The sequence below is a fragment of the Cololabis saira genome, chromosome 20, assembly GCF_033807715.1.
Source record: "Cololabis saira isolate AMF1-May2022 chromosome 20, fColSai1.1, whole genome shotgun sequence".
Classification (NCBI taxonomy): Eukaryota; Metazoa; Chordata; class Actinopteri; order Beloniformes; family Belonidae; genus Cololabis; species Cololabis saira.
In genome coordinates, this window is record NC_084606.1 from 27,198,648 (window position 1) to 27,223,032 (window position 24,385).

At 39.2% G+C, this 24,385-nt stretch overlaps 2 protein-coding genes and 1 non-coding gene across 4 annotated transcripts; 2 read left to right on the forward strand and 1 right to left on the reverse strand.

Moving 5' to 3' along the window:
* Positions 1-808: 808 nt before the first annotated feature.
* Positions 809-8,536, forward strand: brms1 (BRMS1 transcriptional repressor and anoikis regulator). 2 transcript variants are annotated; one of them, XM_061710736.1, is made up of 10 exons: positions 809-926; positions 4,763-5,003; positions 5,093-5,183; positions 5,251-5,378; positions 6,419-6,498; positions 6,665-6,761; positions 7,820-7,909; positions 7,994-8,058; positions 8,135-8,174; positions 8,255-8,536. In XM_061710736.1, exons 2-10 carry the CDS (start codon positions 4,769-4,771, stop codon positions 8,260-8,262), a joined length of 834 nt encoding a protein of 277 aa, XP_061566720.1. In that variant the 5' UTR covers positions 809-926; positions 4,763-4,768; the 3' UTR covers positions 8,263-8,536. The 2 variants fall into 2 exon arrangements, with proteins under 2 accessions (XP_061566720.1, XP_061566718.1); XM_061710734.1 differs by lacking the exon at positions 809-926 and adding an exon at positions 946-4,024.
* A 2,265-nt stretch (positions 8,537-10,801) lies between these two features.
* On the reverse strand, positions 10,802-22,998 carry tmem179ba (transmembrane protein 179Ba). The gene is made up of 6 exons (XM_061710737.1): positions 22,868-22,998; positions 19,852-20,010; positions 16,591-16,787; positions 15,218-15,355; positions 14,035-14,113; positions 10,802-13,645 (listed from the first exon to the last, which is right to left on the reverse strand). The coding sequence occupies exons 2-6, from the start codon at positions 19,945-19,947 to the stop codon at positions 13,454-13,456; spliced, it is 702 nt and encodes a 233-aa protein (XP_061566721.1). The 5' UTR covers positions 19,948-20,010; positions 22,868-22,998; the 3' UTR covers positions 10,802-13,453.
* trnas-gcu (transfer RNA serine (anticodon GCU)) lies at positions 13,174-13,255 on the forward strand. Its single transcript has one exon. It is a non-coding gene; the product is annotated as a tRNA-Ser (tRNA).
* Positions 22,999-24,385: the final 1,387 nt, after the last annotated feature.

The window sequence follows — 24,385 nt, forward strand, 5'->3', positions numbered from 1 at the left end:
GTAGATGACCCTAAACCAGGAAGTCTGCGTGATGTTGAAAATACAAGATTAATCATAATCAAAGACTGGAGAGACTTTTTGTCTTCTGCAAAGCAAATTAATCGTAAATGGTTAAGAGTCTGCAGAAATTTCACTGTGCAAAGAGCAAGTCTCAAGCTTAAACTGGACATAAGTGATCTAATCTTTTAATTATACACCATTTAATAGTAGCTGATATATCCACATGAAAAAGGGGTTTTGGGGAGGCCTTTGTCAAGCTCTATGAACTATTAATTTATACCTCTTTGAAATTGACTGAAAATAATGATAAAAATAGCTTTAATAATAGAGAGAGAACCCTTTATGTTAACCTTGTCCAGAGGTGCTGTTGGAGGCATCCGGGATCAGCCAGCGTACAGTGAAGATATATGTAGTGGTCCTAATTGTACTGTACTCCTGACCACACGTGAAAAGTGCGATCAGCAAAACGTCCCAAATCTGTGCTTGGAAAAGCTGACGGCTGTATTAATGCATCCATCCGTGCGGGAGCTTTTCAACAAAACGATGTAACACAAATCACAAAAGTTGCCTTAAAAATGTTTTTTATCTTATATTATATTTTAATATTTTTTATTATATTATATTATATAATATTACATTTTATTTTAATATTTTATTATATTATATATAAATATATATATTTCCTGGCATGTGATTGGCTGACCGAACATGTTCCCAGCTTCTGATTGGTCAGAGGATTGCGGGATGGCTGCTTCTATTGGCTGCAGCGACACTCGCTCTCGGCCCTGATTGGCTGATTTCACGGATCTCCGAGTCCGGCAAAGTGTCGAACTGAAGAGGAGCCAGTCGAAGAGGAAGTACCCTCAAAATGCATTTTTATTCGTAAATCAAACTTCCAACTTTCTGCAGCTCATTAACGGGAAGCGGTGAGCAGTTTTTTGCCATCTGTTTGCTGTTGCGTGGAAGTGAAAGGCTGATTATTTAGTTTACAAGCAGCATCGCACTGATCATTATTGGTTAATCCGTCAGCAGTCCAGTAGCTCATCAGAAATACACTCCAGTGTCTTTAATGATGTTCAGATGGATCATTTAGTGGGTTTTTTATCAATCACAAGACCTATTTGGAGAAAGATGCCTGTCAGCAGAGAAGTTTGAATGTGATGAATGTGATTGTTAGCTTGTGTCACACTTGACTTCACTGTGGTCCGCTCTGCTGCTCATTTCAAACTCAAATAAGACACGGTCACAACTTAATGTTTGGAGAACTGTTACATTAAATGTGCGTTTAATACCAATGTTTAACGCTCATTTAAGCGTAAGTACCGCTTTTATTTTCGTTATAGTTTACCATTTTACTCTGACATCACGGAAGCTACCAGAGGTCAAGTTTGGGGGAATAACGACGCACTTCCTGTAGGAAAACAAAATAAAAGCACTAAAAAAAACTTTCATCTAAATTTGGTTGCAATGTTGACGTTATTATTGCATTCATATGGTTTTATAATTCGGTTTGTGATGCTTTGTAAGGCAATTAAGTTTATTTTTCCTTTTTCTTTAGAATATTATGTAGAAAAACAGACCAACTTCCGGTCAAGAGCTATATTTGTGTAAACGGCTTTACAAAGATGATGGAAGCCTTTCATTTCTGCTCCATATGAATTCACCTGAGTGTTTCTTTCTTTCTATATATACATGTTTGTGTGTGTGTGTGTGTGTGTGTGTGTATGTATATATATATGTGTGTGCGTGTGTGTTTCTGTATGTGTATGTATATACAGTGGGGAGAACAAGTATTTGATACACTGCCGATTTTGCAGGTTTTCCCACTTGAAAAGCATGTAGAAGTCTGTTTTATCATAGGTACTCTTCAACTGTGAGTGATGGAATCTAAAAAAAAAAAAATCCAGAAAATCACATTGTATGATTTTTAAGTAATTAATTTGCATTTTATTGCATGACATAAGTATTTGATACATCAGAAAAACAGAACTTAATATTTGGTACAGAAACCTTTGTTTGCAATTACAGAGATCAGACGTTTCCTGTAGTTCTTGACCAGGTTTGCACACACTGCAGCAGGGATTTTGGCCCACTCCTCCATACAGATCTTCTCCAGATCCTTCAGGTTTCGGGGCTGTCGCTGGGCAATACGGACTTTCAGCTCCCTCCAAAGATTTTCTATTGGGTTCAGGTCTGGAGACTGGCTAGGCCACTCCAGGACCTTGAAATGCTTCTTACGGAGCCGCTCCTTAGTTGCCCTGGCTGTGTGTTTCGGGTCGTTGTCATGCTGGAAGACCCAGCCACGACCCATCTTCAATGCTCTTACTGAGGGAAGGAGGTTGTTGGCCAAGATCTCGCGATACATGGCCCCATCCCTCCTCCCCTCAATACGGTGCAGTCGTCCTGTCCCCTTTGCAGAAAAGCATCCCCAAAGAATGATGTTTCCACCTCCATGCTTCACGGTTGGGATGGTGTTCTTGGGGTTGTACTCATCCTTCTTCTTCCTCCAAACACGGCAAATGGAGTTTAGACCAAAAAGCTCTATTTTAGTCTCATCAGACCACATGACCTTCTCCCATTCCTCCTCTGGATCATCCAGATGGTCATTGGTAAACTTCAGACGGGCCTTGACATGCACTGGCTTGAGCAGGGGGACCTTGCGTGCGCTGCAGGATTTTAATCCATGACGGCGTAGTGTGTTACTTAGGGCTGTTCGATTTTGCCCAAAAATAAAATCTCGATTTTTTTTCTCTCAAAATCCGATTACGATTATTTTGTGAATTGACAAAAGGCAAAGAAATGATTTCAAATTAGGGATGGGCGGTATGGATTAAAAAAATGTATCACGATAATTTCTGGCATTTATCCCGATAATGATAAAAATGACGATAAAAAAAAATACCAATTCAACTCCATCTTTTTAACTATAAATCTATCTCGCTCTCAGATCCGCCATGTTTGTTACACAAAAACGTCATCAACGGGAATTTATCTTTCTTTCTTTCTTTCTTTCTTTCTATCAGGCTCATTTCCTTCCTTTTTCCCTTCCTTCCTTCTTCCCTTCCTCTTTTCTCCCTTCCTTCTCCCCTTTCCTTCCTTCCTTCCTTCTTTTTTCCCTTCCTTCCTTCTTTCCTTGTTTTCTTCCTTCCTTCACGTACATTGTGTGTGGATTTAACGCAGAACCATAAATCCGGCTTTACACAAAAACGTCATCAACGGGAATTGATCGTTTTTACCGCGAGATGACAAATTTTTACCGTGGGGAATTTCTTTGACGGTTTATCGTGAACGGTAAAATATCGCCCATTCCTATTTCAAATATGCTGTTTTTTTATTGAACATTTGACCCATTGGGCTTTAAGTGCAAACTTTGCTCTTATTAAACCAAAAATGAATGAATAAAGTGCAAAACTCTGTAAAATAAGTTGAAAAAAAGTTTTAAAAAATATAAAAAAATATAAAGTTTTATCTCTAAAAAAAAAAATCAGCAAATCAGCAGTTGCAAACATACAGTAAGTTATATTTCCAGTTAAATAAAACAAGACATTTTCTAATTAAACTAAACTGCGTCTTTGCTTGCTAAATAATAATGCAACCCATGAAGGAGGTAGAGGTGTGTAATGTCAGTCATTACATTTGCTATTCACATTTGCAAGTTTTTTGCAAGGAACACGAGCCGGTCTACCACATCTGGCTTGAGGGATGCCCGGTGGCATGTTACAACGCCCCCTCCTACACTAAAGAGCCTCTCCGATTCGATCATTAATATGTGTGCAGACAAGGTAAAAAAAAAAGAAGAAGAAAAAAAAAGTGAAAAATCGATTTTACGATTTTCACGTTTTAACATCGTTCTAATTACATAATCGCGATTACGATTTAAAAACGATTAATTGAACAGCCCTAGTGTTACTAATGGTTTTCTTTGAGACTGTGGTCCCAGCTCTCTTCAGGTCATTGACCAGGTCCTGCCGTGTAGTTCTGGGCTGATCCCTCACCTTCCTCATGATCATTGAAGCCCCACCAGGTGAGATTTTGCATGGAGCCCCAGACCATCACTCACAGTTGAAGAGTACCTATGATAAAAATTACAGACTTCTACATGCTTTTCAAGTGGGAAAACCTGCAAAATCAGCAGTGTATCAAATACTTGTTCTCCCCACTGTATGTATATACAGGACTGTCTCAGAAAATTAGAATATTGTGATTTTCTGTAATGCAATTACAAAAACAAAAATGTCATACATTCTGGATTCATTACAAATCAACTGCAATATTGCAAGCCTTTTATTATTTTAATATTGCTGATCATGGCTTACAGCTTAAGAAAACTCAAATATCCTATCTCAAAAAATTAGAATATTCTGGGAATCGTAATCTTAAGCTGTAAACCATAATCAGCAATATTAAAATAATAAAAGGCTTGCAATATTTCAGTTGATTTGTAATGAATCCAGAATGTATGAAATTTTTGTTTTTTTTAATTGCATTACAGAAAATAAAGAACTTTATCACAAAATTCTAATTTTCTGAGACAGTCCTGTATATGTATGTATATATATGTATGTATGTATGTATGTATGTATGTATATACCTGTGTGTGTGTGTGTGTGTGTGTGTATATATATATATATATATACATATATACATATCAATATTGTAAATAGTGTAGTGGGGAATAGCTGTTTTTTGCTTAATCGGGTGAACTAAACTCCTGACAAACTGATGTGGTTCACTAACTCTGTTTCACTAACTGTGTTTCCAGCCTGCCATGCCCGCCCAGCCCCCTGTGAGGGAGCCGGAGGAGGAGATGGAAGCTAAAGGAGAGTCACAGCTCCCTGAGGCCAACGGGCAGGTGGAGGACCCAAAAGAGAAGGAAAGAACAGGGGGTGGGGGAGGAGAGGAGATGATGGAGGAGAGTATGGAGGAGAGGGACAGTGACTTGGACGACAGTGAAGAGGAGGAAGAAGAAGAAGAAGAGGAGGAGGAAGAAGAAGAGAGTTCAGGTAAACAATTTGAAGTGTTCCACTAAAAGCAAGCAATGACAGACAGATGTATGATAAGTGCCCCTTATTTGTGTCTGTTCTTCATGAAGAGATGGATGATGAAGACTGCGAGCGGAGGAGGGGAGAATGTCTAGACGAGATGATGGATCTGGAGAAACAGTTTCAGGACCTGAAAGAGAAGTAATTTAAATCAATGTCCGTCAGATGTTTTTAAATAATTCCCGTCTAACGTGCGGTGTGTCCACAGGCTGTTTCGGGAGCGCCTGAGTCAGGTGAAGGTGAAGCTGGACGAGGTGCTGACGGGGAAGGCTGGAGAATACAGAGAACCGCTGGCTGCACTACAGAGCAACATGCAGATACGAACGCAAGTAGCTGGTAAAGAAATGTTTTAAAGATCAAGAGAGGAGATGAAGTTGAGCTTGAAGTTTACTGTTTACATTTATATGTAGGAGATTGCTATGCCATTAAGAACCTTTGTTGGGACCTAACTTTCTCTGCAGTACCGTAGAAGTTTGAACGTTTTTATTGAATTCATCATAAAAAAAAAAACGTTTTCTCTCAGTTTCAGTCATCTAGGACTTTAGCGTGGCTTATGTTTGCAGTAAATAATGATGCTACTTTTAAATTATCAGTCAGGATGGTGTCACCGGCCTGTTCAGAGACGAATGTCTGTCTATAACAGGGGTGTCAAACGGGCGGCCTGCATGCGGCCCGAGAGAGATTTTCATGCGGCCCGCGAGAAGTTTCCAACGCAAAAAAACGAAATGTTAATTTACTAAAAAGGAATGCATAAATAATTGCCATGAATCGCACCATATTCGATAATATATTTCTTCTACAAATCCATCGTTATTCCACAAAGAGAGCAGTTTTCGACATTTTTTTAGTTTTCTAGAATGCATTTGCCAATTTTAGTTCTTTGTAGACGGTCGTTTATTTTTATTAACTGACTACTATTATATATTTTCGCAGGAAAAACATCACTGCTAAAAAAAGATGATAGAAGATATTTATTCGAAGAATTTCAGTTTTGAATACGAGGATAGTGACAAAGTAAAACGGTTAAAAGAGAAGTGCTGACTTTTTCGGCACACTGGCGTAAATATCCGCGCCAATTTTTAAAAATAAATACACTTAATTGTACTGGAAAATCTCTAAATCACAAAGAAACACTCTCGGATATAATAAGATTTAATTTAATTAAATTTCCTATAAAAAAGCGAAATATAAAAAAAACATACTTGTTTCTGTTTATCTTTGTAAAATGATATTAAAAGTATCTTACATAATTTGAAAAAAAACAAGACATTTCAAGATAAGATCCTGAAGAAATACATTTGTCAAATCCGGCCCACAAAGCAAAATGAGTTTGACACCCCTGGTCTATAACATCGCGTCATCGTCTCTTTCTGCAGGAGTGTACAGAGAATTGTGTCTGCAGGTGATCAAACACAAGCATGAATGTGAAGTGCAAGGAGCAAAGCAGCATCTGGAGGTGATTCACACCCTCACAAAACATTACAAACGTCATTCAGCTACTGAAGTCCAGTGTGTGTGCTTTAGCGCCATCTAGTAGCATAAATTATGTATTGCAACTGAAACTTTAAGCTTGTATTGACAAAACCAGCGTAGTGTGTGTGAACCGTGTGTGTTTGTTGCAGAGTGAGCGGACGTTGCTGCTTGATGCCATGAAGTCGGAGCTCCTTGAAAAGATAAGGAGACTGGAGGAGGATAGGCAGAACGTAGACCTCACTTCAGGTAAAAGTCTTTCTCAAAGGTGTAGTTAGATTTAGACAGAGCTGGGTAGAGGAGCCAAAAATTGTACTCAAGTAAAAGTACTGTTACTTCAGAATAATATGACTCAAGTAGAAGTAAAAAGTCGTCATCCAAATCATTACTTGAGTAAAAGTAAAAAAGTACTTGATGAAAAAACTACTCAAGTACTGAGTAACTGTTGAGTAACGTCTGATTAATTTTTTTTAACACAACCATTCAAACAGACAAAAGTACAAAATAATCATTTTCAGGCAAATTAAATCAATAAAATAAATTAAAATTAATAAAAAATAAAAAAAGCTTAAATTAAAATAATCTTAAAGTACATTCAAGTACTTTAATAAATAATAAAATAAATAAAATAATAACAGAATAAAAAAATAAATTAAGCACAAGTAGCACAAAATTTCAAGCCTTTGTACATTTCTTTTTTAACCAGGCAGAACTGTACAGTATATGTGACAAAACATGCAAAAACAAACATTTTTCCCAAAGAATCACTCAGTGATGTCATGAGATTGACCCGTACGCGGATAAAAGGGATAAAAGCAAAGTAACAGCTCAACGTAGCCTAATGTAGCGGACTAAAAGTAACAGTTTCTTCTTCACAAATCTACTCAAGTAAAAGTAAAAAGTATAGTGATTCAAAACTACTCCTAAAAGTACAACATTTCCCAAAACTTACTCAAGTAAATGTAATGGAGTAAATGTAACTCGTTACTACCCACCTCTGGATTTAGATTTGTGTCAAAATTCTGTTGAAGCTTTTCACATATTTCTGAAAGAAAGTATGTGAAATTCTGCATACGAGATGAAAGATGCATGATCATGCCTACGCTGTTTTCTTTGCAAAAGTGAGGCGTCAATTTGTTTAAGTTTAAAACACTTGTGGCGGTGGCAGAAACTTCACCCGTCCTACGTCTTTGCAGAGGTCCAACAGTTTTACTGTAACTTTATCCACAACAGACATGTGACGGCGTACTGTATGTGTTTAATTTTGATCTAAAGGTCTGCAGGTCACACTTTTTTCCTTGTTTCAGAATGGAGTGATGAAATGAGAGGCAAGAAGTGTAAAAGAAAGACCATTCTGGGTCATTCAGAGAGAAAGAAGAAAGTAGCTTTGGTTTCAGGTAAAATATTTTGGTCATGCAACCTGCACGTTTGGTTAAGTTAAGATGTGCAGACGGTTGAATAACACGGCGTCTGCGTCACAGGCCCTTTCATCGTCTACATGTTGAGAGACATCGACATCCTCGAAGACTGGACTGCCATCAAGAAGGTGACGTTTCTCACCTTTCTCAGAGGTTGAATGAGTAAGAAATCCATGTCAAGGTTGTTTTTTTTTCTGTTTTTAGGCAAAATCAGCACTGTCACCATTAAAAAAGAAAGCAGAGAGTAAGTCTACTGTGAGCATTTAGTATGCAGAGCATGCTGCAAACATCTTCACTCCGATTAATCTCCTTCCTGTCTTTCAGAGCGGTGATGACGGGAGGATCCACGCAGGAAAAAAAAAAAACACTTACCAACTTTGCAGTTCCTACTTCTACTCACAGTTCAGGTTTCGTCTTTGACTGAAACTCAACAGACTATTGAGGATTATTTTATTTTAGTTTTTTGTAGCGCCTTGAACCCCCCCACTCCCCGACACCCTGTTGCTTATTTGTTGCTATTTAAAATACATTCTTAATGATATGACAACCGTGTATTTATAGAATGATTTATAATGCTAATTAAAGTTTTTATCTTTTATGATACAAGATTTTTGTGTGTGTATTTTCTCTTTTTATAAAAAGAGTGGGTTAATTTACTTTAATGACAGATATTCTTTAGATTTTGAGCCGTTTTATTTAATTAAACCCTGAACGCCTCGGTAGGTGTAATGATGTGTGAAGATTACTGACACCTAGTGGCCAAAAGGGGAGTAGCAGGCATCTCTAGCACCTCCAACCCAGACGCAATAAATGCACATTTATTGGAAAGACAAATGATCTCTTGACAAGAAAACCATCAACAGTGAAATTGCGACTTTAATCAGAATAAACCCCGAAGTTTTTTTATTTCTACTTCGTGTTAAACTGAGATTTCCTTGTTTTTTATTACAATAAACTTCAAAACAGGTACCTACAGATATCTTTTAATAGTGAGTAAAAAGATATCTCAGTGTGGAGCACCCGCCACAAAATGAGTAACAGACCTGTGATGAGAACGAGTTTGGAAAGTGTTTAATTTACATTAACAGAAGGACAAAAAATGACACTTGTGTTTTCACATAGCAGCAAAAGCCAAGATACACCAGAAAGAAATGTGAGCAATAATAAAGTGCCTCTTTTCCATGTCTTGTTCTTCCTCTCCTCTCAAATCTGTCATAAACTACACACAGTGAGATGTTTCTATCAGACTTCTGTTCTGAGTGACTAGTTTAATAAAAAGGTTGAGGTTTGTTTTTCTATTACGAACAATAATCTTGCTTTGGTGAAAGTGACACCAGTTTTTCAGGTAACTATTTCCTTCTCCCCCATCAGTGTTTTTACGGACTTCTCCTCCTTTGACCTGGCTGTTTGTCATCTCGGTGAGACGCTGCGTCACAGGTGCTTGCTGAGTTTACGAGCCTGCCTCTCCCTGGCCTCGAAGGCCGCTTTGGTCTCCAGCAGCTCGTCCAGCTGGCGGCGGATGCGGGCCATGTCGAGCTGCGTGTTCTCGCACTGCTCCCTCAGGGCGGCCGACTCCACCCGTAGCTGCGTGGCGGCGACGGAGAGCTGCTCGCTGCGCTCGCGGCACTGCTGCTGCATCCTCTTGGCGTCGCCCAGAAGGGACTCCACGCTCACCACCACCGAGTCACACTGGTCGCTAGACATGTCCTGGGCAGAGACGGGGAGGTCAGAGGTCAAAACGGACGCTTCCCATCGGGACACGCTTGAAACACTTTGTTTAAGAGCATATTTACTAGAACATGAAGCATAAGCCCTCCGCTCAGTTTTGTAGCAAGTTTCCGGTCAACTACAGCAATCCTGCCAAAACAGCAGATCAAGAGAATCAATCGCTGGCTGTTATAAGTCCAGCACAGATCAACAGGTTTAAAACTGAACATTTGATCTGTGTTGATTGAAGTAGCTTAAAGAGGTTTATCATGGCTTATCTCCGTCCACTGCAGTGCCCACTGCTGCACTGCTTCTCTTTTATCCTCATCCTGCCATCGGTCCTTCTGCCTGGTCTCTTTTTTTTTTTCTCTTTCATTTCTCTCTAATTACACAGCTTGTTTTTCTAACCAGCACTTAAGAGACGAAGCTGAACGCGTGACGCTGTCTCACCATCGACTCCAGGGTCAAACTGATCTCAGGCCTTGTTGGTCTTTGTCTTCGGAGACTCGGGTTTCAGGCCTTTGCTCACCGTTATCCACACTGCTCTCCCTCGCCCTCGCTGTAGATCTCAAAAAGCACGAGGTATCTCCGAGAAGGAATCCTCGTTTTAAGTGCAGGAGGTGGATGTGGCCGCTGCGACGTGGCTTACAAGACAAGAGACGAGTCTTTACTTTCAAATACCAACACGTACACTCGTTTTACGCCTCTCAATCCTCCGTCCTCACCTGTGCTCCTTCGTCTAGTCGAGCCTCATCTTTCCCGGTCTGTTCAGTGAGCTTTATCTTCTGCCTCGGGCTAAAGTCACGTCAGGTAATCCACGGAGATAAGACATTTAGGGAAAGAGGTGTGCTGCGATGGAAGGTCTAAGCTCTGCTGGTCTATTTCAATCTGCCTGTAAGACGCTCGGTGATCGATGCCAGTTCAAGACTCAAAATGAAGCAGTGACATCGGTTAGTTTTCCACAACCAGGCCTGAAATAACCAGGTTTGTGTACAGAACATGAGGATATTTTTTTATATAAACACATGAACTAGTTCTGATGTTTCACTTCTGCTCTCGGCTCATTTGGGACAATCAAATAACATGACCAAGAATTAATCGATCAGGATTTTCCTTTCTAAATAAATCCCTATCCTCTAAATAAATAAATAAATAGTTATGAAATTGTATGCACCACAACTTTATTAAAATCAACACTTACAGAATAAAATCATAACAAAGCAACATGGCACTCGATGTAAGGAGTATCACATCTCAAACAAAACTTTCAAAACACCTGTGTAAGACATTACAAAGCACAATACTACAAATAGAAAGAGTTCAATTCATCATCAACCGCTAGAGGGCGACATTGTTCAACACATCTATGTTTCCAGTCCCTACAAATATAAACAAGGAACAAATTTGGGGTCATTGTATTTCCACTTTTAATCCAGACAAACGCATCTAGTAGCATCATCACAATCCAAACGGTTCACATTTTTATATTTAGCATTTTCTTCTTATGATAATTCTGCAATTATTACAAACACACAACCAGCATACCTGCCAACATTGGGCTGTGAAAAAGAGGGAGATTTTCTGGGGTAGCGGTTGGAATGCTCCACTCACAACATCCCCGCCCTGATATAAACAAGGCAACTTTTAATGAGATTTAAATCCATAGCTACAATGAAATGTGCTAAAATGTACCCCCCAAAATAATTCTACAGCCTTCTTGGAGCCAAATAAGTTTAGTATTAATAACAATAAAATACAATATTTGTAGAATTTTCCAGGTTCCCTTTGTCCCCCAAGGACCTGTTGTAATTGTAGATGTCAGACTTTGCAGCTTCAATCACTTTCTTGGAGGAACATACTTGTGACCAGGGCTGGTATGGTTAATCTAGCAAGAAAGGAGTGCGCAAAGAGTAGAATTATCCATACTCATCGTGTTTTCTGTGAGGATCTTTTTCACCATGCCGAATGACCTCTCTGAGCTTCATTGTTATGAGGGATGCAGAGCTTTGCCTTCATCAGTGATGCCAGATTTGTAAAGCTCTCCTCTTTCCCTAGAAGAACCCAGAACCTTCAACTCTCTCTTCCTGTGGGAGATCCCTGCTTGCTATGACTTGATACTCCACCAACTCTTCCCTCAGCTTTTTTTCAAAGCATTTTCTCAAACAAAACAAATTTTCAAATTTTCAAATAACAAAATAACATATTTTAACCATTTTCCAAACAATAAAATAACTGAAAAAATCTGAAAAATGGTTCAAATATGTTATTTTGTAACTTGAAAATTTTAAAATATGTTTATGTAATGCTTTGCTGATGAGAGAATATGTTTCTCTATTTTTCTTGTTTTTGTGACGGGGGATATATTGTTTTTCGGCACTACCTTGTTCTCTATAGCTGATATAACATGAATTACTGTGGGATCGATAAAGTTCTTATTTTTGCCATCTGAGAAAATTAAACATATTATATTTGGTGCCTAACTGTTTCCCAAGTATATTAGTGCGTGTGTGAATGAATAAATGAGACGTAAAACGTAAATTTCTTTCTAGAAAGGCGCTTTATGAAAATAAGTCCATTCACTTGTATTAGTTTACAGCGCAGTCTTGCCACATCCAATATGGCGGCGACGTTGACGTATTGGCGGCTCCATGGGGCGGAGCTTGGACGTAGGCAGTGCTTTTGGGTTGGGTTGCCAGGTTTGTCAGGAAGCCGTTAATATAATACATCCATGCAGGAACCCCGACACGTGAAACACCATTGACTCATTCCACTTTAAAATCGGGAGATAAGCGGGAGAAATTACAAATCGGGAGCAGGGCGGGAGAAATGGTTGAAAATCGGGAGACTCCCGCTTAAATCGGGAGTGTTGGCAGGTATGAACCAGGTGACAAAACATAAGAGTAAGGTTTAGGAATAAGGAAGAAAAACCAAGGGTTTGTAAATTCCTACACTGCTTTAGTTTGAGCTGTCACAAGTGTTGACGTTTGGAGATGTTGATCACTTCAGCAGTTTAAGACTAAATAAATTAGTTTCAGTGGCACAGAGAAGAAGACTCCATCTTTCCAGGAGGTTTAAAGCTGCTCTATGTAGAAATACCACTTCTGACCGCATGTGAGAAGAACTCTGCCCCCGTGTGGCCAGAAGTGGTACTGCAACATAGAGTGGTTTTAAAAATACAGACATTCGACGTTGACCTGCTGCGGCTTGTGTAGAGTTTTACAATTTAAAATAATAATGTTAATGATTTATAAAATAAAAAAGAGCTTCAAGTTGGAAAGACCAGTCATCAAAACATCTGAGTAATAGATATAAAAAAAAAAAAAATGCCTGTTGGGTGTGTAAACAAAATATTACCAGAAACACTCCGAGTGAACAAATTCACAGACAAGCACTGGAAGAAAAAGAAAAATCAGATGTGGCAAATGGACGTGTCGACACTTAATCTTTGGACTGTGTGCTTGTTTCTGGCTTCAGATATACTCTCAGAATCAATAGAGGTTCTGCACAGATACGGATTTATTGATATGCTGTTTCCGGATGAGGTGGCCGAGTGGTTAAGGCGATGGACTGCTAATCCATTGTGCTCAGCACGCATGGGTTCAAATCCCATCCTCATCGGGAGATAATATCTATTGTCAACTTTAGGACCCTCTAACAAAGATTTATTCACAAACTCGACTCGGTCCATGTACGGTAACACCTGAAGCTTGAATACATGAGAGTATATGCTATGAATGCATTTACCGTTTTCCAACCATCCCATAGTATCTTTTCATGACTGTCTGTGGATTTATGACTTCGTGCTGACCTCCGTCCTCACTGAGGCCTCGCGGGATGGTTGACAAACGGCTCCCTTTCTGCAGCCGTCCCATCCGATTCACCAAAAAGCCCTCCGCCCGGCGCAGGGAAGCCGCCGGCGATCACCTTCGACTCTGAACTCTGACGTCTATGCACGACCATCAACACCCCGATGAAGAGCCAGAAGAAGAAGTTGACCCACACCGCCGTCTGAGAGGGATAAAGGAAGGGAAGTGACAGGACAGAGCTGGTGGACACCGTCTTAACATGACGCTGCGAGTTGTGAGTTCAGCTGGTCCTTCTTGACTAAATCAAGCTGTTTTTCTTTTGCAAAAATGAGACATAAACACCGTCTTTGTGACTGTACTACACATGCATTTATCAATCTATGCAAAGCTGATTAAAAGTTTGGAAAAACTTAAATAAAATGTCTTGTCTCAAGCTTTTTACAAATATACAATAACTGTCCCTTTGCTTAGTCGACTTGTATGAAATGAGGGAGTTGAGGTTGAATCTACGTAGCTGGTGCCCGTCTACAAATGTTTAGCATTTCAATAACTGTTTATCGTACCTGTGCGGTAAAATACTGAAATACTGACCTCAGCTTTGTGTAGATTGTTGTAGAAGTTCTGCCCATGCAGCGGGGCGGACCAGTTTCTAGCCTGCGCTTGCTCACAGCTTGAAAAACAGAGAGAAAGAGAGAGAAAAAAAGGCTTTAAATCAAAAACGCTGATAAAAGAAACAGGTTTTGTTTTCATGAACAAATGATGCACAAGCTGCCAAAGTTCCCTCTAAATCCTTATGAAATACCACATGCATCAAGAAAGGGGAAACAACATTTGAGCAACGCTTAATAACCGAGTAATGACAGATAGTACTGAGAAATAGCTGCGCGCAAACGCATCCTGTCATCGCTTGAGCGGCAACAGTTTAAACTTTACCATGAAGAGATGCCAGAAAATACCATTTATAAAAGATCCAAAACAGCTGCAGTCTGGTCAGGAGGTTCAAGGAAAACTACCCTGTGATATTGATAATCATGACAAACTTTTAGACATCCTTATTGATGGTTTGAGTCAACATATGACTTCATCCATAGAAGGTTGTGCTTATTTCAGCGAGACTACTTTCTGATCGTCTTACAATGACGCGACTGTAAACGAGTCCAAAACCAATGATCTGCTGAAAACATTTGAAGCGTTATGAAACAACAAGGCAAAGGAGGAGTTTTAACTTGACCTGCGTGCAACTGCAACAAGATTTTATCTGTGTTTATTTTGTATCCGACATTCTTTGTTGTAGTTTTGTTGGTCCACGAGGCCGTTACCGTGTAAACAGCTTCTGTAACAGCACTAATATCACATTCAGCTGAGCTGACAGCATGATGTTAAAGTTTAACAGCATTACACATGTCTTTATGGTGCTTTGTTGGTTAACCTCTGACAGATAAAAAGGAAAGGAGCGCTTTAAGGAGTGCTGCAACTGTCTTGTGACCAGTGTAACATAATTACGGGGGAAAAAATGTTCAAAGACAAAGATGAAGCCTCTGTTGATGATTAAACTGACGGTTTAGGAGGCATGAAAAAAGAAGAGAAAGAGATGAAAAAGGAGAAACAGGAATCCCAGCAAACCCAAAGTGAAGCTCGCCGGGTTTCAAATGTTGTTTTTAGTTTCACCTGTGAGTTTTCTGTGAAAGCTTCTGGTTTTAGTAGACGTGTCCTCGCACGCCTGTGTCTGTACCAGTGCGTATGTGTTTGTGTGTGTTTGTGTGCGCGGTGTCACCTGGTGACGTTGTGGACGGTGTGTATGATCGAGTCGCAGAGCGAGTCGCGTCCGATCTTCAGCATGCAGCCCGAGATGAGCAGGAAGAACAGGAAGATGCCGCACACGAACATGATCAGGTTCATCCACAAGCGCTCTCTGTGGGGGGCCAAAAGAAAACAGAATAGCCATGAAATCGGTGCTGTGAAGAAAAACAAAGAAAGACAAGACGTGGCAAAAAAGAAAAAAGGGCAGTCACCACTCTGGAGCATTCTTATTAGGGCCGGGCGATATGGACCAAAAGTCATATCTCGATATTTTCTAGCTGAATGGCGATACTCGATATATATCGATATTTTTTCTGTGACACAATTGGGGTTTCCCCCAAAGCATTATAGTATAGCATTTTTTTCTGAGGCAAACCCTTAAAAAAACAGTCAGTTTTAATACAAAGCCTCGTGCCAAATGTCACACAGGTACCTTTATTAACAGAGGTCTGCACAATATCAAAATGTATAAAACAAATGAAATAAAAATAAACTACCTGCATATATAGAATAAAAATGCTTCTTGAATAAAATAAAACAAATATCCCTTTCCTGCATAACAATCAAATTAAAATACACTGTGCAATTAATACAATGTAGACAGTAACAGGCAGACTTTTCCACTGAGGTTGACAGTTGTGCAAATAACAAAACATTTGTGCAAATCTCAAATAAAACATTCAAGTCAATTAGTCACAAAACAAGTTATATCAAAATCATAAAAAAAAGCTATATCGATATAAACGATATTGTCTCGTACCATATCGCGTTTGAAAATATATCATATATATTAAAATATCGCCCAGCCCTAATTCTTATCAAGTTGTATTATTTAGTTATAAATCAACCAGGTCCCAGCGTTCTCACGTTTGGGTCAGCCTTGCCCCTGTTCCCTCGGATGATTGTGATTGTTTTCTTTTTTTGTTCGAATACAAAATAAATTAAATGCATAAATGTCAACCTCTGTCCTAATGAGAAGAAGTGCAGCTTCATTTTTTAGTCCAGCAAGTTTGGGCATCTAGAAGCTCCTGAGATGGGACGGGTCGACCTCTTTCCGGAGAGCCTTTTGAAAGCTCAAACATTTTCCTCTAATTGCATTTGTTACATGTTTCCCGACAAGAGCCATTTGGGATGAAACGAGGGGAAACAAGACACGTATTATGACTGATTTTTCTTCTGATGCTCACACATTCCTGCGTGTCATTACTCTACAATCTAAGCGATTTTACCGTTAAAATAAAAAACGGCTGCTATTTCTGCAGTGCCTGCTGCCATTTAAAACAATAGACAGTATAATTATGCCAGGAAATGTGCTCGAGGAAACACACACACATAACAGTCGGTCACCTTTTCATCTCTCCCTCGATGCAGACACAGTACAGCCAGTAGAGAGACAGTGAGAAACACACCACCGCCACCATGATGGATATGGCCGATATGAAGTAGCAGAGAGACGCAGAGCTGGACGACTGGATGACGATGACGTTGGCTGTTGCATTGTAGCTGGTGCGTCCGTACAGCATGCACAGGCCTCCAAAGTTACCCTGACAGGGATACAGAAAGGCAGAGGTGAACTCTTAAGTGTTGAAGGTATCGACTGATTTGTTTACTACGTTACTGTTTAACTTGTAAAGAGGAAACACCACATGGCATTTCACCAGATAAACTAGGCATGTTGGTGAAGTCAGTTTGGGGTTGGATATATGACTTCCATTCACTCACATCATCAAAACTAAAGAGACAAATGAGACGCACCACTTTCTGCTGTATTTGAGTGCTTCCTATATTTCACTTTGGCATGTTTATTCATTTTCAAAATTGTGTTAATTTTTGCATGTATTTATTTTAGATTGATCCCACACCATGTGACCCAGTCACCAGGCGATAAGTCGGCTTTTAGCTCGTTAGTATTGGGCTTTTCCGCTCCACCTGCTATGCCACACACCAATACGATAGATAAAACTTTGGTTTAGCAAAACTGTAACCCGTGGGGGAAATGTGTGGAGCTTGTAGGCTGAGTTCAGTCCAGATAAATGCATTAGTTCAATTTCAGTTGGACGAAAGTGTTTGCATACATTTTAAAGTCACTCTGTGTCGCAATAACACTTCTGACCACATAGGGCCATTTAGTTCAAACTCATCTTGTAATACCACTTCGTACCACTAGAGGTGGAGTTTGTTATTTCTTCTGTCGACCGTCTCACTTCCTTGCAGTACCTCAACTATCCACTAGAGGGTGCAAAAGCGAGTCAGTCTCGTTCGACTCCCATGTTAAACTTTAAAGCAGAAATAAACGTATTTACAGCCTGGTTCAAAAACAGTTTTGGTTTCAGTCATTGGATTTAACATCCATGACAACTCTGAGGGGGGTGATTTATTTTTTTACACCACGCCAGGAGAATTAATATAAAGCAATACATTTATTTCTAATATGATTGATTGACGATCAGCCCTGCCAATAGCTAGCCGTTATCACTTCCTCGTGTAATCATCATCCTACTGCGCTCAGCGAAGCAACCAGCCGTTTTACTGACCCAGTGGAGTCATGTTAACCGGTATATTCTGCTGTAAACGTCTGTGAGCATTTCTGCTGATAGTTCAGAGGGATCATTTTGATTGACACGGGTCATGCGACTTGATGCTTTGTCCATTGTTTTTTTGCAGCCTATGATCTCAGGTCAGGTGCTGACACACAGAGACTTCCAGCGGTGAGTCCATGAACTGCAATTGTTATTTCCCGGTTGCCCTCTACACGGAAGTATCAAAAAGTGCAGCAGTAAGTTAAAACAGTATTAAAGACAATAATCCCAACAATTGAAATGTGCAAGAGTAAATCAGTTAAAGGCTCTGAGTTTCAGTTTCAGTTAATTTTCCTTAACGTAACTACCTGGTTCATGACCAGTCCAGTGGGATTGGCCCCTTTACAATCTTTATTCGCTGCAATTGAGAAACTATCTACTCAGTTAACACTGCTGCTGTTCTTGGGAAGACAGATCACCAGTCCATTCCTGAGATGTCTTTATTTATTCATCATTGTTGGTTTGTATTGATTGCTCTGCTTTATTCAATACAGGCTGACTAAAGCAGTAAGTGACCAGACATTAAACCAGGGGTGTCAAACTCATTTTGCTTGGCGGGCCGGATTTGACCAATTTTTTTCTCGCGGGCCGCACGTTCAAAATAACAAAAACAGTGCGGAAATTTTTTTCTCTAATTCTTTTTTTTTTACTATTGTTATCTAATCCTAGGAAATTTAATTAAAAGCAAAATCTTTCTTATTACATCCGAGAGTGTTACTTTGTGATTTAGAGATTTTTCCAGTACAATTAAGTGTATTTATTTTTAAAAATTGGCAGTGATATTTACGCCAGTGTGCCGAAAAAGTCAGCACTTCTTTTTTAACTGTTTTACTTTGTCACTATCCTCGTATTCAAAACTGAAATTCTCCGAATAAATATCTTCTATCATCTTTTTTAGCATTGATACTTTTCCTGCGAAAATATATAATAGTAGTCAGTTCATAAAAATAAACAACCGTCTACAAAGAAATAAAATCAGCAAATGCATTCTAGAAAACTAAAAAAATGTTTTTTGTGGAATAACGATGGATTTGTAGAAGAAATGTATTATCGGATATGCTGCGATTCATGGCAATTATTTATGCCTTCCTTTTTAGTAAATTAACATTTCGGTTCTTTGCGTTGGAAATTTCTTGTGGGCCGCATGAAAACCTCTCTCGGGCCGCATGCAGCCCACGGGCCGCACATTTGACACCCCTGCACTAGACTTGCCACTGGCCTTGGACTGTAAAGTCCAGGGGAAGGACCATCTTAAGAAAACCACAATGCTTTGCAAAAGTACACACTGGGGATACAATATTGCACCGATGTGAGAATGCAATATTGCACCGATGTGGGAATATTTGGGAATGCAATATTGTTCCAGTGTGGGAATGCTTGGGATGCAATATTGCTCCAATCTGGAAACGTTGCGAGTATTCAGCTGGAAAATACAGAGGTGATTATACCACGATGTCAGTGTGAAAATTACTATAAATACCAGGTATCACCAGTCTCCAACTCAGACCTAACTTCACCAGGTCTGAGCGTCAGAGTCACAGGATTAATTTATAACTCGTGCGCGTTCAAGGTTTGCACACGAATTTCCCAACAGAAAGTCCAGATTAAAGCCTGGACACGGAGTGTTTAAGACAGCAGCATGTTGCAGGGAGGTTGAGTAGACTGTGTGGAAGGAGGAGCGGGTCTGACTGGAAAGGCTGTAATCAGGAAATGTGGAGAAAGTGAAAGCGCGTGTCTTTCCGAAGTGTGACAACTAGAAACATTTGACGCGTCACATCAATTACGCCGTTTGGACAGTGACAAAACGCAAACTAGATGTGCGTAATGATAATGTCATGTAATAGTAATGATTAAGAAGATATGTAAATGTTATACTTTTTAAAAAAGTTAAATAACTACAAAGCTGTCTTAGTTCTGTTTTTTTTTTTCTCTCTTTTGTGAACTTTTCAGGACACAGTGAACGACACCCGGAAGAGAGCAGAGATAGCAGTGTGTGAGTGTTGCAGAGAGAGTTTTAGTGAGGAGTCACCTGGACGATGGTGACGGAGGCGGCGGTCACTATCCCGCAGATGAAGCAGCTGGCGTACAGAGCCAGCTCCAGCAGCAGCAGCACCGGCAGCGCCATCGTCCCGTCCGTGTGCGGGTCTGGTCAAGCTGCCGCAGCACACACCGCCGCTTCCGGTTAACGCTTTCACAATAAAATACTAGTTACTTATGAATAAAACATATATTCAGTACTCGAGTTGAGGGGGGGTGAGGGGGGATGGCAACCCCCCTGAAATAAAAACGGTCAAAATCATCCCCCCTGTAAAATTGCCATCCCCCCTTTCCATCCCTTATGTCATTTCATCAAGGAATGTGGTTTTACTGCTATTTCAACATTTAGAGTCATCACCAGAAAAATAACATCAGAAAAATAACTTATTTGACAATTTTCACCGGTTTCAAGAAAATTTTTTTACTTGAAATAAGTAGGAAAATCTGCCAGAGATAAGATCTTCTTATTACAAGCAAAAAAATCTTGTTCCACTGGCAGATTTTTCTACTTATTTCAAGTGAAAATCTACGGAGCCCCTCTGGTGACATTTGAAAAAAATAAAATAATGCGTGGCCACGCATTAATAACTCGTGGCCACACATTAATAACTCGTGACCACACATTAATAACTCGTGACCACGCATTAATAACTCGTGGCCACGCATTAATAACTCGTGGCCACGCATTAATAACTCGTGACCACGCATTAATAACTCGTGGCCACGCATTAATAACTCGTGGCCACGCATTAATAACTCGTGGCCACGCATTAATAACTCGTGGCCACGCATTAATAACTCGTGGCCACGCATTAATAACCTCGTGGCCACGAGTTAATATCTCGTGGGCACGAGATAATCAATGCGTGGCCACGAGTTATTAATGCGTGGCCACACATTATTTAATTTTTTTCAAATGTCACATGTTATTACTACACTCGCCATGACAATACTCTTGCTCTTTAATATAAATAGACTATAATAACCGTTATTAATGATGAATAACCATCCCACCAAGGAAGTTGCATCCACGAAGTCCAGACAGTAGGTTATAATGCCATCCACGAGTAAAATAATGCGTGGGCACGAGATACATAATGCGTGGCCACGCATTGATTATCTCGTGGCCACGCATTGATTATCTCGTGGCCACGCATTGATTATCTCGTGGTCACGAGTTATTAATGCGTGGCCTCGCATTATTTTTTTTTTTTCAAATGTCACCAGAGGGGCTCCATAAAAATCTACTTGAAACAGGTGAAAATTGTTGTTTTTTCCAGTGATGAGTCTTGTTTTAAGTGTAATGAGATTTTTTTTACTAAAATGAGACATTTTAACTAGAAATAGGACAAATATTCTTGTTAAGATTTTGAGTTTTTGCAGTGATCCATTTTACTTATCCTGTGAAGGACAGAGTCATATTGATAAGTTAAGAAAACTGTTTTTTATTTTTGTGTTTTGATGTATCAGATGTAAGCCCAGTGGATATTTAAAGCTTACAGAAGGCTGCATTTAACTGCTGCTATGTCATTCCTGCAGTATTTCTGCAGGTGTTTTGGTCAGTGCTATTATTTGTAATATATTATATTATTTGTAATCAGCACAAATTATCTGTCCCCATATGATAAAATCCACCATCCCCCCTGATTTGTTTTTACAACTCGAGTACTGCTTATAGATATATATTAATGACAGTAGTAGTAGAAGTAAAAGGGTGTGGGAAGAAGTACAACTTATTTATTCCCAGCCCCAATAAATTCCCTCACAAAAGCCAAATGCTTTGCATCTATTTACAATGAGATTACTAACAGATACAATAAGATTATGTTACAATTATTGTGACAATTACAATTACATAACGTCTCTATAGTACTATTGAGATACTAATGTTATACATCTTATATCCATCATACACTTTATTAGTATCACTTTCCTCATAATCATAATAATAACTACAATAATAACAATTATAGGTTTTATGTATCTAGAAAGAAACAGAACAAGAAACACAGAGGACAGTAAATACACACACACACACACACACACACACACACACACACACACACACACACACACACACACACACACATATATATATATATATATATATATATATATATATACATATACATGACAGTAGTAGTAGTAGTAGTAGTAATAGTAGTAGTAGTGAAAGGGCGTGGGAAGAAGTACAACATATTTGTACCCTTGGATATTAATATATTTCCATAATCCTTCACTGATGATAAATTAATATAAAGGTGAAAAAATTTAGCAATATGTTCCTTTTTCGACCAAAAGAAAAATTTCTAAGGAAAAAGGTCCAACTGCAACTTCAGTTGCCGCACAAGCGGATGGTGCAGAGGCATAAAAGACATCAAGACAGCTCACATCCTGACCCAGATAGCAAAAGATGTTAAATCAATGTTAAATTATGGTCAAAAAGGTTGATTTTTGGTTAAGGATTGATGGTGGATAAACCATCAATCCATCATCCAATTCTAATGCCAACGTGTAATCAATGTTGAATCAACGTACTCTGTTCGTTGCGGTCCAGACTCCAACACAGCTTCAACACAGATTCTGTCTAACCATATTTCAACGTTGATTCACTCACATTTTGCTATCTGGGGAGTGTCTTCTTTTACACACCAGAAAACAGTGAATTGTGGTTATTTATGAATTAAGAAAAAGTTATAAATCACACAAAGTGATCTGGGCAACAATGAAATCTTATTCAAGTTAACAAATAGCTTATAAAGGTAGAGTGAAGTAAAAACAAAACAAATCATTGTTACCTACATCTGTCATCTTAGAAATCTACAAAAATAAGCATTTCAACTAAATTCTGAAGCTGTAGAAGTCACATGCCACGAATCTTTCTGTGCACAGAGCTCACGGTGATTTACAAAAAGGGAAATTGAATACAACTCTTATTGTTCTTGTATTATGTTTCTTAGTTTTAAAATAAAACCACATTTTAAAGTCACTAACAGCTAAGGACTCACCTGCTTGCTCTTTGGGGCGTGACCCGCTTATATTTTGAAGGTAAAATTATTGGATTTCCGGTGATATTTTGCCAGCTGCTGCCGTGCTCTCACATGCAGGACTGAGGCGACAGGTCGGTGTTTGAAATCCCCTCCTTCGCTGGCTTTCATTCTGATGCAGCTGCTGCATCTGCTGCATCTTTTGAGCCACATCACAAAATATGTAGCATGTCAGAGCGCAAACGCGTGGAAAATCGTTTCCCCGTCACACCACGGACCTGGTAAACTGGGACACTGCTGGCCAAAGGCCTGCAGATCGATTGGATGCGAGGCGGAGTAAAGTTGTGGGAAATGTGAAAAGTAGCAGGGTGAATGGGGGAAGAGTTGGATTTATTAAGTTTTGATAAACCCCTTATTTCAGAAAACCCATCAACGATGGTTTTGTCATTTTTACATACGTGTGTGTGTCACGAAATCCAGAATCAGGTGACTATGACTTGGAGAAAAGTTGAGCTATTTGAAGGTTTAGAAGCATGTCATCTTGGAATTAGGTTTGTCTGCATGTGTGCAAGAGAGTAAGTGGTGCTTTTCCCTCCAGAATTCAAACCTTGTGACTTCTGTCATCTGATCAGGCCTCCTTTTTTCTTTTTTTAAATATGAAACCAAATGCCTCTGAGATCCTCTTGTGAATGAGAAATGTACCTTTTCATTCAAATATTTAACATTAAATCATTCATCTCTGCAAAGAAATATGATTAGATTACATGCGAAAAAAATCTTGTTTTTAATCTTGGCTGGGCTTTCTGAGAAGTGTGCATGTTCCTCCCACGTCACAGTTCAACAACAGGCTCTTAGGCTAATCAGTGATTCTGAATTAAGCATGCATAGCTATGACACTGCATGTTAATGTACATATTTCTCTGTTTCATAAGGATCCACAAGAATGTTCTGAGTTTAGGATTTTTTAAACAAACAGAAGAGTTTCAAATTTGAGAATCAGTCTACCTGTCCTCTGTGTTTCTTGTTCTGTTTCGTTCTAGATACCGGTATCTAAAACCTTTAATTGTTATTATTATAGTTATGATTAATGATTATGAGGAAAGTGAATCTAATAATGTGTGTGATGTATATACAATTTATAACATTAGTAATTTGGGACTATTGAGACGTTATGTAATTGTTATTGTCACGATAATTATAACATAATCTTATTTTATTTGTTAGTAATCTCATTGTAAATAGATGCAAGCATCTGGCTTTTATGAGGGAATTTATCGGGGGTGGGAATAAAGAGGTTGTACTTCTTCCCACGCCCTTTTGAGCAAACACGTGTATGTAGGATTATTATACATGTATATTGTGTTTATATGTACATTAAACAGATTGTGAGTCTTCTATGTTTATATGTCACATGCTCAGAGTAAAATAATCCACACTAATCCTGGACCTGTGAAAACGTGACAAACGCTCCTCATAAAGGCCTCGGCAGTGAGTTTTGATTGAAACTGCATTTAGCTTTGTTGTGTAAATCATATCAAC

What these genes read in the sequence shown, in the direction of transcription:
- brms1 (XM_061710736.1), top strand. Translation starts at nt 4,769, where the DNA reads ATGCCCGCCCAGCCCCCTGTGAGGGAGCCGGAGGAGGAGATGGAAGCT. An exon ending in TTTCAGGACCTGAAAGAGAA is followed by an intron (nt 5,184 to 5,250) that starts GTAATTTAAATC and finishes GTGTGTCCACAG; the next exon opens with GCTGTTTCGGGAGCGCCTGA. An exon ending in GAACGTAGACCTCACTTCAG is followed by an intron (nt 6,762 to 7,819) that starts GTAAAAGTCTTT and finishes TCCTTGTTTCAG; the next exon opens with AATGGAGTGATGAAATGAGA.
- tmem179ba (XM_061710737.1), bottom strand. Translation starts at nt 19,947, where the DNA reads ATGGCGCTGCCGGTGCTGCTGCTGCTGGAGCTGGCTCTGTACGCCAGC. An exon ending in ATCGAGGGAGAGATGAAAAG is followed by an intron (nt 15,356 to 16,590) that starts GTGACCGACTGT and finishes GGCCCCCCACAG; the next exon opens with AGAGCGCTTGTGGATGAACC. An exon ending in ACAATCTACACAAAGCTGAG is followed by an intron (nt 13,646 to 14,034) that starts GTCAGTATTTCA and finishes TATCCCTCTCAG; the next exon opens with ACGGCGGTGTGGGTCAACTT.